At 39.2% G+C, this 12,261-nt stretch overlaps 1 protein-coding gene, 1 long non-coding RNA gene and 1 pseudogene across 3 annotated transcripts; 2 read left to right on the forward strand and 1 right to left on the reverse strand.

Annotated features, from left to right (window-relative positions):
* Positions 1 to 212: 212 nt before the first annotated feature.
* LOC110750740 (disease resistance protein RPV1) lies at positions 213 to 8,571 on the reverse strand. Its single transcript, XM_021951103.2, has 2 exons — positions 7,858 to 8,571; positions 213 to 1,373 (listed from the first exon to the last, which is right to left on the reverse strand). Exons 1-2 carry the CDS (start codon positions 8,358 to 8,360, stop codon positions 251 to 253), a joined length of 1,626 nt encoding a protein of 541 aa, XP_021806795.2. The 5' UTR covers positions 8,361 to 8,571; the 3' UTR covers positions 213 to 250.
* On the forward strand, positions 3,056 to 3,994 carry LOC110746446 (heavy metal-associated isoprenylated plant protein 3 pseudogene; annotated as a pseudogene). Its single transcript, XR_015832839.1, has 3 exons — positions 3,056 to 3,350; positions 3,485 to 3,596; positions 3,873 to 3,994. The product of XR_015832839.1 is annotated as a heavy metal-associated isoprenylated plant protein 3 pseudogene (transcript).
* On the forward strand, positions 4,254 to 6,570 carry LOC148298102 (uncharacterized). The gene is made up of 3 exons (XR_015835787.1): positions 4,254 to 4,579; positions 5,334 to 5,397; positions 6,322 to 6,570. It is a non-coding gene; the product is annotated as an uncharacterized LOC148298102 (long non-coding RNA).
* Positions 8,572 to 12,261: the final 3,690 nt, after the last annotated feature.

Consider the following 12,261-nt stretch of genomic DNA (forward strand, 5'->3'; position numbering starts at 1 on the left):
TCCGAGCTTCGCAGATTTAGACCAAGTCCTTCAACTTTTTTAGTTCCCCATTAAAAAAAGGCACTCAGCAAGAAAAACATTGTTAACCGAATTCTTTATCCACAGGTTTGTTAACAAAAGCTATAATAGTACGTACACATGAAGTTTGGTTGATTTTGCCTGACTGAGACCGACTATATATTATGTACACATGCAGGGAATTCTAACCGACTATGTTACGCATACATAGGCTTCTCTTGTATGATGCATGCTAAACTTTTATTGAAAAAGTACTTACAGATTTGTCTTCCAATACATCTGTCACATTTTCACGGAGCCACAATCTACGCCAGTCTTCTTTGTCACCTTCTTGACTGATTGCTCTGCCCATGTCTCGAAGTAAATTATGCATCATTAGCCGGTTCTGTTCATTAACAGTAACAAGGCACCGCTGAAGGAGCACGCTGATTTTTATTTCTGCTTTAAAGCCACATCCATCTAATATTTTTCTGACATGGTCTTTGTTCATTCCAATGAAGAAACAAGATATATCAAGGAATATACACTTCTCGTCCCGATCTAGACCGTCATAGCTTATTCTAAGTTTTTTTAGAATATCTTTCGGAGGGATTCCTTCCAATTCCTGCAATTGGCTTTCCCACTCTGCTATGGTTCTTCCAATCAAGAAAGAGCCTAAAACTTTAAGTGCCAGTGGCAAACCTCCACTATAAAAAACTACCTTTTCTGAGAGTTCAAGATATTGTTCATTAGGATAACCTTTTTGAAAGGCATGCCGACAAAAGAGCTCAAGACCTTCATCGGGATTCATTTCTGGAACCGTGAAAGTTTTATCCACACGAAGTACGTCTAGAAAATGTTTATCTCTAGTAGTTATTATAATTCTACTTCCAGAGCCAAACCAATCACGATTTCCAACTATCGCTTCGAGTTGCTCCTTTTCATCTACATCGTCGATAATTACAAGTACCCTTTTACATCCAAGTTCTTTTTTTATCATACCCATCCCTCCATCAACACAACTTATGTGAAATTTGGTCGGTTTCTTGTAGATTTCAGCAAGAAGTAGTTTTTGCAAATAAACAAGACCATGTCTATTTGCAGTGTCCCTAATGTCTCCAAGGAAACCATGAGCTTCGAATTTATCCTTAATTCGATTATAAATGGCCTTCGCAGCTGTTGTTTTGCCCAGTCCGCCCATCCCCCAAATTCCAATCATGACAACATCTTGTGATCCACCACCTAAAAGATAACTGATCATATCATGTACACGAGAGTCGACTCCAACCGGGTAAGCGGCTACTGGTAGGGGAGTTGTGGAAAGCCGTCCGATAATATTATTCTCAATAAATGCCTCGATAAACTTTGCTTCATTCCTGAAAATTGAATTCGGAAGCAAAACTAAAGACTCATTATGATGAAACATTAGATTTCTACTTATTTGCATTTACATTAGGTCTCAATTATCATTATTAGTATTTTTATACAAGCAATATTCTAAATTACGGAGATGGAATTCGAACTAGGGTGCAAGGATAGGATTCGGATCCTCTGCTTTGATTTTCTCTGCCATGATCTGCTTTTCTCTGCCATGATCTGCTTGTCTTTTGTGCTCCACACGCCACCTCATTAAAATTTAATCTAAGAAATTAAAGTTTGACACATCATCTTTAAAACGAAAACCCGATTTACTAATAATTAAAAAAGTAAAAAGAAAAGACCTAACTCAACTAACGCTAAAGTTTTCCTTCTTCCTGCGTCTCTGCCTCAAAATCTTACCTGTCAACAAGTTTTCCTTTCTCCAAGAAGAAAAACAAAAACACTATCTTCCCATATCAATTGTTTGAAGAGTGGGTGGTTTAAAAAAAATTCCTATTTATTGTTTTGCTGGATAAAAAAGAAATCATGTTTCAAGACCTGAATTCCGGATTTGTTTGATGACATGCCCTTCTCTCTCTTTTTTTGTCTCTGCTACATGCTCTTATATTTATTGGTCCCTTCTACATGCTTTTCTATTTTTTGTTTTCTTCCTATCTCTGCAACAATTCAGAACTCCCCTCTTTCTCACCGAAACTAATTGCTTTTCTGTATGGTTTTGAATTGGATTTCAATGTTTTGGTATGATCAGGAGAAACAAAGCCAAAAAAGATTCTAAAATATCAAACTCAACAGGGCGCAGGGAGCACAATAAAGACTCCAAGGATGCTGAACCAAAAGAGGAGGATGGGGCAGAGGGGGAGGGGTAGGGGTAGACGGATGGGGAGGTGGAGGGGCAGGGGCAGGGGTAGGGATGTAGTTTTTGTTTTTGTTTTAATCTTATATTTTCTAAAATATTAATTTTCTTTACAAATGTTTTATGGATTTTAAGTTTTAAAATTGAAATTGAAATTTTTAATTAATATTTTGTGAAAAATGGGGTAAAGTGAGACAAGTTTGTGTGAAATAAAAGGTAAAGTGTGACAAAAAGAGTTTCAGGGGGCCAAGTGAGACTCAAATACACTTTCAAGGGGTATATGAAAAAATAAGCCTTTTTGTTACAGTAAAAACTATTAAAAATTAAGTGGACAAAAGAGGAGTGGGAAAATCATGACCTTGTGAATATTTTAAATCATTTAATGGAGTTATATTTAATCTATATATATAAAGCAAAAGGCAAAGAATGGTGAAACATTCAAAATATCAGAAAATGCCATTGGTTAATGCAAACATTAAGAATTGAAATTATTAATTAAATGAGGATAATATGGTAAATTCACACTTTTCATATTAAAAAAATTAAAAATAAAAGAAAATTCTGATAATGGATCCTATTTTTATGGAACACAACTATCCATTCTCTTTTTTAATTCTAAAATAAATAATTTTTTTTTAAAAGCCTATCGCAAGCGCGGAAGCGCATGCGGAGAGGCTAGTATATTATATAATCAAAACAATTTTCTTTATTATTTCATTTATATTTTATATTTACGTCTATTAATATGTTTGATTAGATTAAACCTAAGGATAAATGATTAATATTTTATTATTATATTTTTTTCATTATCAGAACCGATCATCCAATCAAATATCAATTGGATTGGATTGGATTTAAACATCTAATATGATGGGATTGGATTGAAAAAATCACAATCCAATATATATTGGATCGGATGCAGATTGACTTAATTGTATTCGTTTCGAACCGACGTACACCCAGTGGCGGACCTGTGCAGGCGCAAGGAGGCGCGCCCGCACCTCCGGTCGCTGGAAATCGCCATTACAGGTGCTGGAGTTGCACCTCTGCTTTAGACCAGCGATGCACATGAGGTGTTCGACGAAATGCGCAAGTGACTGGGCCATTGTCAATGGCCAAGGTGAGACCCAATTCATCCGCCTCTGATTCTCTATCGTTTGGTTTAGCCCTTATTTTCTCTCTATATGCTTGCGTTTGCTTGATGGGTTTGTGTTTGAGTAATGGTTTTGGTGTTTGTTTTTGGGTTTCATGCAGAAGAACAACATCAATGGCGTCGAGAACAAGAACAAGAACAATGACGGGGGTGAGAAGAAGAAGGACGGCCCCAGCTCCTCTAAGATTGTCAAATGGGTCAAATCTTCTCAAGGTAAAATCATTCAACCCCAGTTTATCAGATTTCCTTCAAATTTTGTCTTCAGAGATTCTGATCTCTCTTTACTCCTCATGAAATTGTCTTCTTTTTATTTTCTCTATTTTGGTGCATGGAAAAAGTAATATTCCAAAGGAATTTGATTCAGATTATGCTCTGTTTCTACTTTATGGGTTGAATCTCATCCACAATTAGATTCAATTATTATTATTATTATTATTTTGTTTCATTTCTGGGATGGTTTTTAAGTTGTGTATTATATATGCAACACAGGCGTTGAGTCGGTGAAATCTGCGGGCCAAGCGAACAAGCTGACGGTGGTCGGAAAAGTGGACCCCACAAAGCTGAGAGACGAGCTGGCCACCAAGACCAAGAATAAGGTCGACCTCGTGTAACATCCCGACCCAAAATATTATTAAGATTGGTTTTAATTTAATTAAAATTTGGAATTTCCAATTTTGCCTTCGAAGTGGGGGCAAAAAGGTCAATTTTTATATGAAGAGAGTTTGGGGCAGCAAGTGGTGTTTTTAGAAAGGTGGTACTGAGCTGAGTCCGTAGACACGCGGTAGGCTCGAATTGGACTTGAAACGAAGAAAATGCGATCGGAAATGCGTTGGGGATTTAATTGTTATTATTTTCAGAAATTATTTTGGGATAAAATCAGTTTTCTTTTTATTTTTCCTCACTTTCTCTCATTTCCCTCTCTCTCTCCCGTGACTCTCTCTCTCTCCCGCGACCCTCCTTCCCCTTCGACAAAAACTTCCAGCCGCACCTTCGCAGAGCCACCGTCACCGCCACGCTGCACCACCGGCCACGAGACCGGACTCGATCGAACCGCCACCTCCTCCTCTCTCTTCCCCGGCCAGCACCGCACCTGGGGTCGTCGACAGCCGCCGGAAATCGCAGAAAACAGGCCGGAAAATCGTGGAACTTCAACACCTTCGTTCTCCTTCGTTTCTCAACCAAATTGGACGAGTGAGGTATGAAAATTCATCTATTTTTCGTACTCTAGCTGCCTGTTGGTTAGGTTTCCAGAAATTTTGAGAGTTTATAACTCAAATTTCGAATTGAAGAAAACTGGCAGTTTCGGCCACCATTTTGGGCCACTTCCGGCCATTTTCTGGCCTTCACCCAAGAAGAAAAGTGGTTCCAAATTAGGTGTATTACCTAGGTTAGGAGTTTGGAGCCAAAATACTAAGTTTTTCCGGTCACCGGAATTGTGATTAAGCCACCCACGCGCGGCAGCGCGTGGGGCGGCGCGTGGGCAGTCCGGCAGAGGTCATACTTTATCCTAGAACGATACTTGTGTTGTCACGAGCGCGTAGGAGTTTACGGATCTCAATTTGGATATCGTTTGGGCCTCGAACCAATTTGACATATTATGTGATTTTTGGGTTCGATGTGTTTGGCCCGTTGGATCAAACCCAATTCCACGTATGTTGTTCCAGGCATTCCTAGGATCGCATAGGAATTCACGGATTGTGAATCGGAGCCCCGGATGTTCCGGTTCAATAATTTAAAGTTTATGATTTACGATAACCGTTCGATCGTGAGTTTTGACCGTCCGGTTGACCGAGTGTCTTCCGAGACTTTTTCAGCGTTTGAAACTCTTAGGTGGACCCTAGGAGTGTCTCGTTCCTCGTGCGTACTAGAAACCCGGGAAAATTAGGATTTTATTTTAAAGTCTTATTTTGAAGAGTTGGATTTTTATATCGTATTCCTATTCTGAAATAGGTAATCCGACTCCGCCTTCGGAGCAGGCAGGACCCTCTCGGGGTCACACAGCGTGGGACTACCTGTGAGTGGACCTTGTTTTCAAATAAATAACATGGATTTATCTTGGAAATTGCATGTATAAGAATTTAAGGATTTACTGACAGTTAATTTGTGCTTTAAAGTGAAACTAATATGTTCGTAAGTATTTGGTATATTTTCTGGGTTTTGATATTCTAAGTATCTTGAGTATATATGAATTGATATATGTGAATTGTTATCTATCTTTGAGGGCTATGTGTGGGAAGTACGGGGTTGTTTTATGAGTTGTGGAAAGATGTGGTATAGATTGTCAGTGAAGTGCTATAAGCACTACCCCGTGTACCTCCCCCTGGATTTGTGAATGGATTATGGAAATGTGATACTTGGAAATATCGGAACCCGGGGCATACCTTAACGGGGTGTCGCTGTAGACCCTTAATTGGGTAGTCTGCGCGCGTAGGACTGTTTACAGGCGTACGGGTCTTGATTCTTCGTCCGTACGTGCTGGCTGAGAGTTAGTCCCCCAGTTGGACGGCTTGTCCCTAGCCACATAGTCCGTTTGAGGGCTGATAATTGTGAGCTAGTCAACAATCCCCTGCTGGATTGTTTCCCCGGTACAATTAGGTGTGTCTTATATATATATATAGAGTGTATCTCTCATATTTTAGTGTTAGGCAATTGTTCTTATTTTTTAGCGAGGATACTTCCCCGCCCGTCGTGCCGGTGGGCACGGGTTTCGAGAGTTTGATTTGGGTTTTGTAAGGAAAGGTTTGGGTGGGTTGATTTGCAAGTTTCACTGAATTTCGGATTTAGCTCGGGTTGAGCAAACTATGTATGTATGAATATAATGGTTTTTAATGTATTGAGTTCATGCATGGTTTTCTAACAGTGGGGTTATACTACTTTGGTTTAAATTGAACTAAACGTTGTTTTGTCCACTCACAATTTTCTGTTTTGCGCCCCACAGCCAGTAGTTGACTGGAACGAGCCGCAGTGCCGTGCCTTGTGCTCCTGTTTTCACGAGCTTCAGCACTTGAGCCTTCTCAGGGCCTCTGTGCTATGTAAAATCGTTAAACTTCCTTCCCACTTTTATTTTCTTTGAATTCTGTTAGATGCTCTGTTATTGCCCAGTTAGAATTTTGGTATTTTGAGGCCGGAGGCCACAGTTTGTAAACGCTATGTATTGTGTAATGCATGCTGGCTGTTGGGTTGTAAATATCTGTGTTTTTGACAGGTTGAAATTTTTTTGGGTTATGTCCTGTTTACAGGGGAGACTCTGCCAAAAATTTGGTAGAAAGTCTCGGGTTTTAGTACATGGGCCCGGCATCTGCGGAATGCCGGATATTTAGGCGGGATCCGACCCGGGTTCCGAGGAAATCCGGGGCGGGTCCTGTCACCTCGTCTCTCCCCAGCCCCAAAAGGACAACAAAGTCAACAAAGACGACACAACAATTGTAGGTTAATTGTAATGTTATTTTTTTAAATTAATTATGAATAACATTAGTATTGATTAAATGATAAGGATGTTCTTTTTTTTTTTTTTTTTTTTTTTTGAGCTCTTAGCTTTTAAAAATTGCACCTCCGTTGAAAAATTCATGGGTCCGCCGCTGCGTACACCCCTATGGGTGCTGCATATGTTTTTTTTTCTTTTAACTTTCATGATTAGTTTTATTTTTCTTTGAAATAAGTATATAGGAAATCACAAATTTAACTTTAATATTGAAGGGGAAGTGGATGAAATGTTAGGGAATTTAACAATATGGGAGACATTGGCCAAAGAAATTCATTTGTATCCTTAAATGACTAAATAAAAGTACAGGAGGAATTCGAAAATTAGGTGATATTTCAGGGCAATTATGCAGTTTACTTTTTAAGTAATTATGATAACATCTTGATTATATTTTTTTATTATGCAAACGATATTTTATTTTAATATGATCTAAACTACGAGGAGAGGGATTGGAACTCAAGTCCAAAGTGAGGAGCATATCTATTTTTACCAATTTGGCTAAGTCCATGTCAGCCAAAAAGAAGGGGAATTTAACACGAGCACTAAATAGCTAAAATATATATTCCCGACAATGTTTTTCTCTCATAAAATCTTAATCACCAAATAATTTAAAATTTTATGAATCTAGATCACTATAAAGTTGATTCTTAGTTTAAAGTATATTTACATATAGTACATCAAATTATTACCCATAGAACATATACACAAACATATCATCATGTATCCGATTTTGCTGAATTGACTGATTTGAAGGACAATTTTTTCTTCTTCATGTTTTCAAACTTAAAAGTATCACTCAAACTTAAGGGTCATTTTGAAAACTAGTTTTCACTTAAATAAAAAAAAAACAGAAGACGAAAATTGTTACCAAACATAGTTTCGGTTTCAATTTTCAAAAAAAGTGAAAATGAAAATTGAAAACTAAAAAAGGGCCTTTGTATTCCAGTAATCACGTAATTAAGGAGATCATATTCCAAGGAAATCACTGATTACCTGTCTTCGAGAACCCCGGCACACAAATTCGCAGCTTCAGTAAGAGCCTTTCTCCACTCCTTTACCACCTCATCTTTATGTCGGATGGTATGTTTCTGAAAATCAGATGCCAAAGTACCAGTCTGTTTTCTGACGTCTGAAGGATCCACATTGTAGAATATTGGCAAAACGATTTGATTCAGTGTTCTTCTACACTCCATGATCTTCACCAGCTCATCAAGACACCAACTGGAATCTGCATACCTCGTTGAGAAGACAATTACAGAGATCTTGGACTTTTCAATTGCCTGCAACAGTTCTGGTTTTATAACTTGCCCTACTTGTAGATCGTCCTCGTCCATAAAAACATCGTATCCCCTGCTTTCTAATGCCTTGTGAAGGTGGGACGTGAAGCCCTTGCGCGTGTCTTCACCTCTGAAGCTCAAGAATATGTGGTACTCCCAACGTTTTGATGAGGAGGATGGTGAGGATGAAGAGGCTTTATGGGCTTTCCTGGCATCCATTAATTGATACTGGTTCAGATCAGACCAACTACAAATTGATACTGCCTTCCGATCCGACTTGAGCAGAAGAAGTTATCTCATAATTAATTATTCTTTTCTGGGCAGTGGTTTGGCCTTGAGCGAACTACCCAAAGTCAGGGGTCGCTCTCTGTGGATGCTGGCTTGGACGGCTAAGATAGAAGGTCATGAAAATGCAAGGAAGCTTGGGAAAAAGAGGCGTGAAAAGAGAGGGAAGAGACGAGCACTCCAATAAAAAAAGACAAAGAAAAAAGAAGAAGAAAAATACAAGTCTTGTGAAGGGGAACATTGAGAATAAAAGTCAATTTGAGTCCTTAATTTTTTATTTAAAAAAATCAAGGGGTAAATTAATTATTAGGTATAAGTTCGGGGATAATTTGATGAAATACCCTACATAATAAAAGCATCGGCATGATCAATTTGCCCTCATTTTTAGGACTCGAATGTTAAAAATATGAAGACAAATTATAAACAGAGGGGGGAGACCCACCCCATCCACCTCCGCCTCTCCCTTCTGCCCGCTACGCTCCCACAACCACCATACACACACACATTCTCTCTCTCTCTCTCTCTCTCTCTCTCTCTCTCTCTCTCTCTGCGCGACCCAATACCCATTTGTGACTCCCCAGCCATATCCACCCTCGTTAGCTCTTCGCACCCACCAACCCTGCAACCCATTGGTGCAATTTTCATGGGTTTATTCGAGAGAGAGAGGGGTTTAAGGAAGGGGCTCTAGGTTTCAAACAACCGAGATTTGAAGTGGGGAGTGGAGCTTGGTCGGAGATCAAGAGAGAGGGTGGCGATGGTGGACATTGGGTTGCGATGCTGGTAGGGTTCGGATCTAGGGTGGGGAATGGGGTTGTCACTGCCTGCTAGGATTTCAATCGAGAATTTGGGTGATGCTTTGTTTTATTAGTTGTTGTTGAAGCAGTAGAGGATTTGGGTAGAGCTAGAAGGTCCAACAAAAAAAATTGAACATGTTTGCTGATAGGCTTTTTTGTACATGCGCAAACAAGGTTAAAACTCCTATAAAACTTGCAAGAATGACAAGGTTATTGTAGTATAAATGATTCTCGCAAGGTCGTTCTCCGCAGGGATTATTAAATAACTCGTATCAAACCAAATTCTAATTAATTATTGTAAAAGAGAAATTTGAGAAGTTTGATTTGAAGACCTTAAATTAAAGCGAATTTAACTAATAAAAATAAGGCAATAAGCAAACTTACAACTCAGGGCAAGAGAAACAATTGTGTTTTTAGAAATCAAATTAAGAAAGCACTAGGGATCCGCCATCACCTTAACAATCTTATATAGTTCTCCCAATTACTTATGACCTATACATGCATATTTCGAAGGTTAGGTATTCCTAATATATGCCTACTTGGACCCCCCAACATAGAGCCTATATCACACATGCAATCCGTCTGTGGTATTCAGATCAAATCTAAACATACATGACTCATTAAGTTCTGTGAAACCTTTTGAAAAACCATGCAACCCTTAAGACGTGGTATTCATCCTAAGTGAACTTGCACATATTAATCACAAGAAGCCTTCGTCAATTTCAGGGACCGACCTCCGACCAAAACTGCATCAAATTACTTTTCTAAACATCCTAATGGTGATCAAGCATCAAGACACTTAGATAGTTTAACCCAGTGATGAATAATTCGAAAACCTGCATGCATATAATCATAAGCAAATTGGACAAAAACTACAAATTCTTGCTAAGGCTCGTGGCCTCACCCTAGCAAAAGAGAGTTAGTTACGCATGTTCATAATAAAAATAATCAAGTTCTTCATTAAAATAATAAAGATCGAAAACACCTTGAAGTAGAAGTTCTTCAAAAACCCTAGCAAAGTCGCGTTCAAAAGCCAAAAGAGAAGAAGCCCAAAATTTGTTGTGAAAAAGAACTTAAATACTTCCTAAAACCTAGCTGCCCACAACCTGCTTTTCTAACCCCACAAGGAAACTAAATAAAATAAAATAATGACATGACATAAAATCCAAATTGGACTAGGAGAATCTGCCCCCAATCTGCCCAGCCACGTTTTGGCCTCAAATCTGCTCCAAATCCGGCCCAATACAGCTCGTTTTAAAGATAAAAACGTTCTGAACACTTCTCCAGAAGGCCACGAATCCATCAGAGGTCATCTCGGGCTCCAAAAACGCCATAAAAGCCCAAAACGTCACTTTCCAGCGCTGCACACTGCTCCTTTATTATATCGCCAGAAAATAACCGCTTGGTAGAAAAGTCTGAAATTTTGATACGATCAAGCCAAGTGACTCACGAACGTCCTCCAACTGGAATTACTCCAAAATTCGTCCATTTGATTATGTTTTGCTCTAGAGAAAGTCGAAAGTCCTATATTGAGAAAACAATTCAAAGTATCAAAATTCTTCCAAAATATGAACCAAAATGTACCAAGAATGGGGTTAAATATATAATATAAAATATACCCATCATTTGCAGAGAGAGAGCATTGGAATGGCTGAGCTGGGGATGGGGAGTTATTGTTCTGGGTCAGTGAGATGAGGGGTTGGCTGTGGTGATTGGGTGTGTGTTGGAAAAATGGCTCACATTAAGGATGCAAGCTTCAGAGGAAGCGACCGGTCGCAAGGATGGAGCAACCGGTCGTTTTGAAGTAGAGTTGAAGTCTGAAGAAAATGCGACGGGCAACCGGTCTCAAGAAGACAAACTCGTGCGCTGAAGACTCTGGGCGACCAGTCGCCCAGAGTTGCTGTTGGTGTTTTTCCTCGAGTTTCGAACTCTATTTTCAATGGCTATCGCTTTCCACCGAATTGTAAGGACCCTAGGGGTCACCTCTGAGTCTAATAGGGGTTGGAAATCAGTTGGGAAGTTTGAGGGAGCATTGAAGGATGTTTTGTTGACTTGCTTCAAGGTGTAGCCACCCTATGGGTATATATAGGGTGGCTGGACATGCAGCCACTAATAGCTAGCCTTTGGTCTGCCCAAGTTGTGGTCCAAGTCTGGAAACCAAGGGGAGAACGTGGGAGGAAAAGATGGAGTTTTCTCCTAAGTCCAAAGGCTTGTGTATTAAAAGGAAGAGGAAGCAAGACAGCATGTGTGGTTTTACTTCTCAAGGAGTGGACAAGTAGTTGGGAGCTAGTGTGTCCAAGAGTGGTTTAACTTACCAAGGGAGGAAGAGAGAGAGGGCAATCCGTTCAAGAGAGAGCTGAGTTGAGTCTTGAGTAGTCTAGACACCAAAGGGGGGAAACACCAAGGGTTGTGAGAGTGTTCACAAGTGTATCAAAGTGTTGAGCAAGGGGTGAGAGAGAAAAGAGAGCTTGGGAGAGAGTAGAGTTCTAAGGGGGTTTCTTTGTAAACCAAAGTTGTAACTTATTCTTTCATTAGTGAATTTCTCAAGGGGATCACCAAGAGGATGTAGGCAATTGCTGAACCTCTAAAATACTTGTGTCACTTTGTGCTTGGTTGGTTTCTCAAGTGTGTGTGTGTGATTCATCCATCATTGTGTGTGTCACAAAGTCCATCAACAACAAGATCATTAGGGGAGTGAGTGAAAGTGTTTGTCCATTTTCACAACATGTAGGTTTAGGAAGAAGAAAATAACGATAGCATATAGCGAGTAAGAGAATCATATGCTTCTCTTGCATGATGTATTCTAAAACTTTACTGGGAAAGTACTTACAGATTCATCGCTCAATACATATGTTACGTCTTCACGTTTCCACAATCTACTATGTTATTCAGGGCAAGGGAGGGTTAGCAATGTAGTTTTTGTTTTTGTTTTAATCTTATATTTTCTAAAATATTAATTTTCTTTACAAATGTTTTATGGATTTTAAGTTTTAAAATTAAAATTTCAATTATTAATTAATATTTTGTGAGAATTGGGGTAA

This window comes from Prunus avium, chromosome 1 (assembly GCF_965620075.1).
Source record: "Prunus avium chromosome 1, drPruAviu1.hap1.1, whole genome shotgun sequence".
Lineage (NCBI taxonomy): Eukaryota > Viridiplantae > Streptophyta > Magnoliopsida > Rosales > Rosaceae > Prunus > Prunus avium.

What these genes read in the sequence shown, in the direction of transcription:
- LOC110750740 (XM_021951103.2), bottom strand. Translation starts at nt 8,360, where the DNA reads ATGGATGCCAGGAAAGCCCATAAAGCCTCTTCATCCTCACCATCCTCC. An exon ending in GCCGGGGTTCTCGAAGACAG is followed by an intron (nt 1,374 to 7,857) that starts GTAATCAGTGAT and finishes TTCAATTTTCAG; the next exon opens with GAATGAAGCAAAGTTTATCG.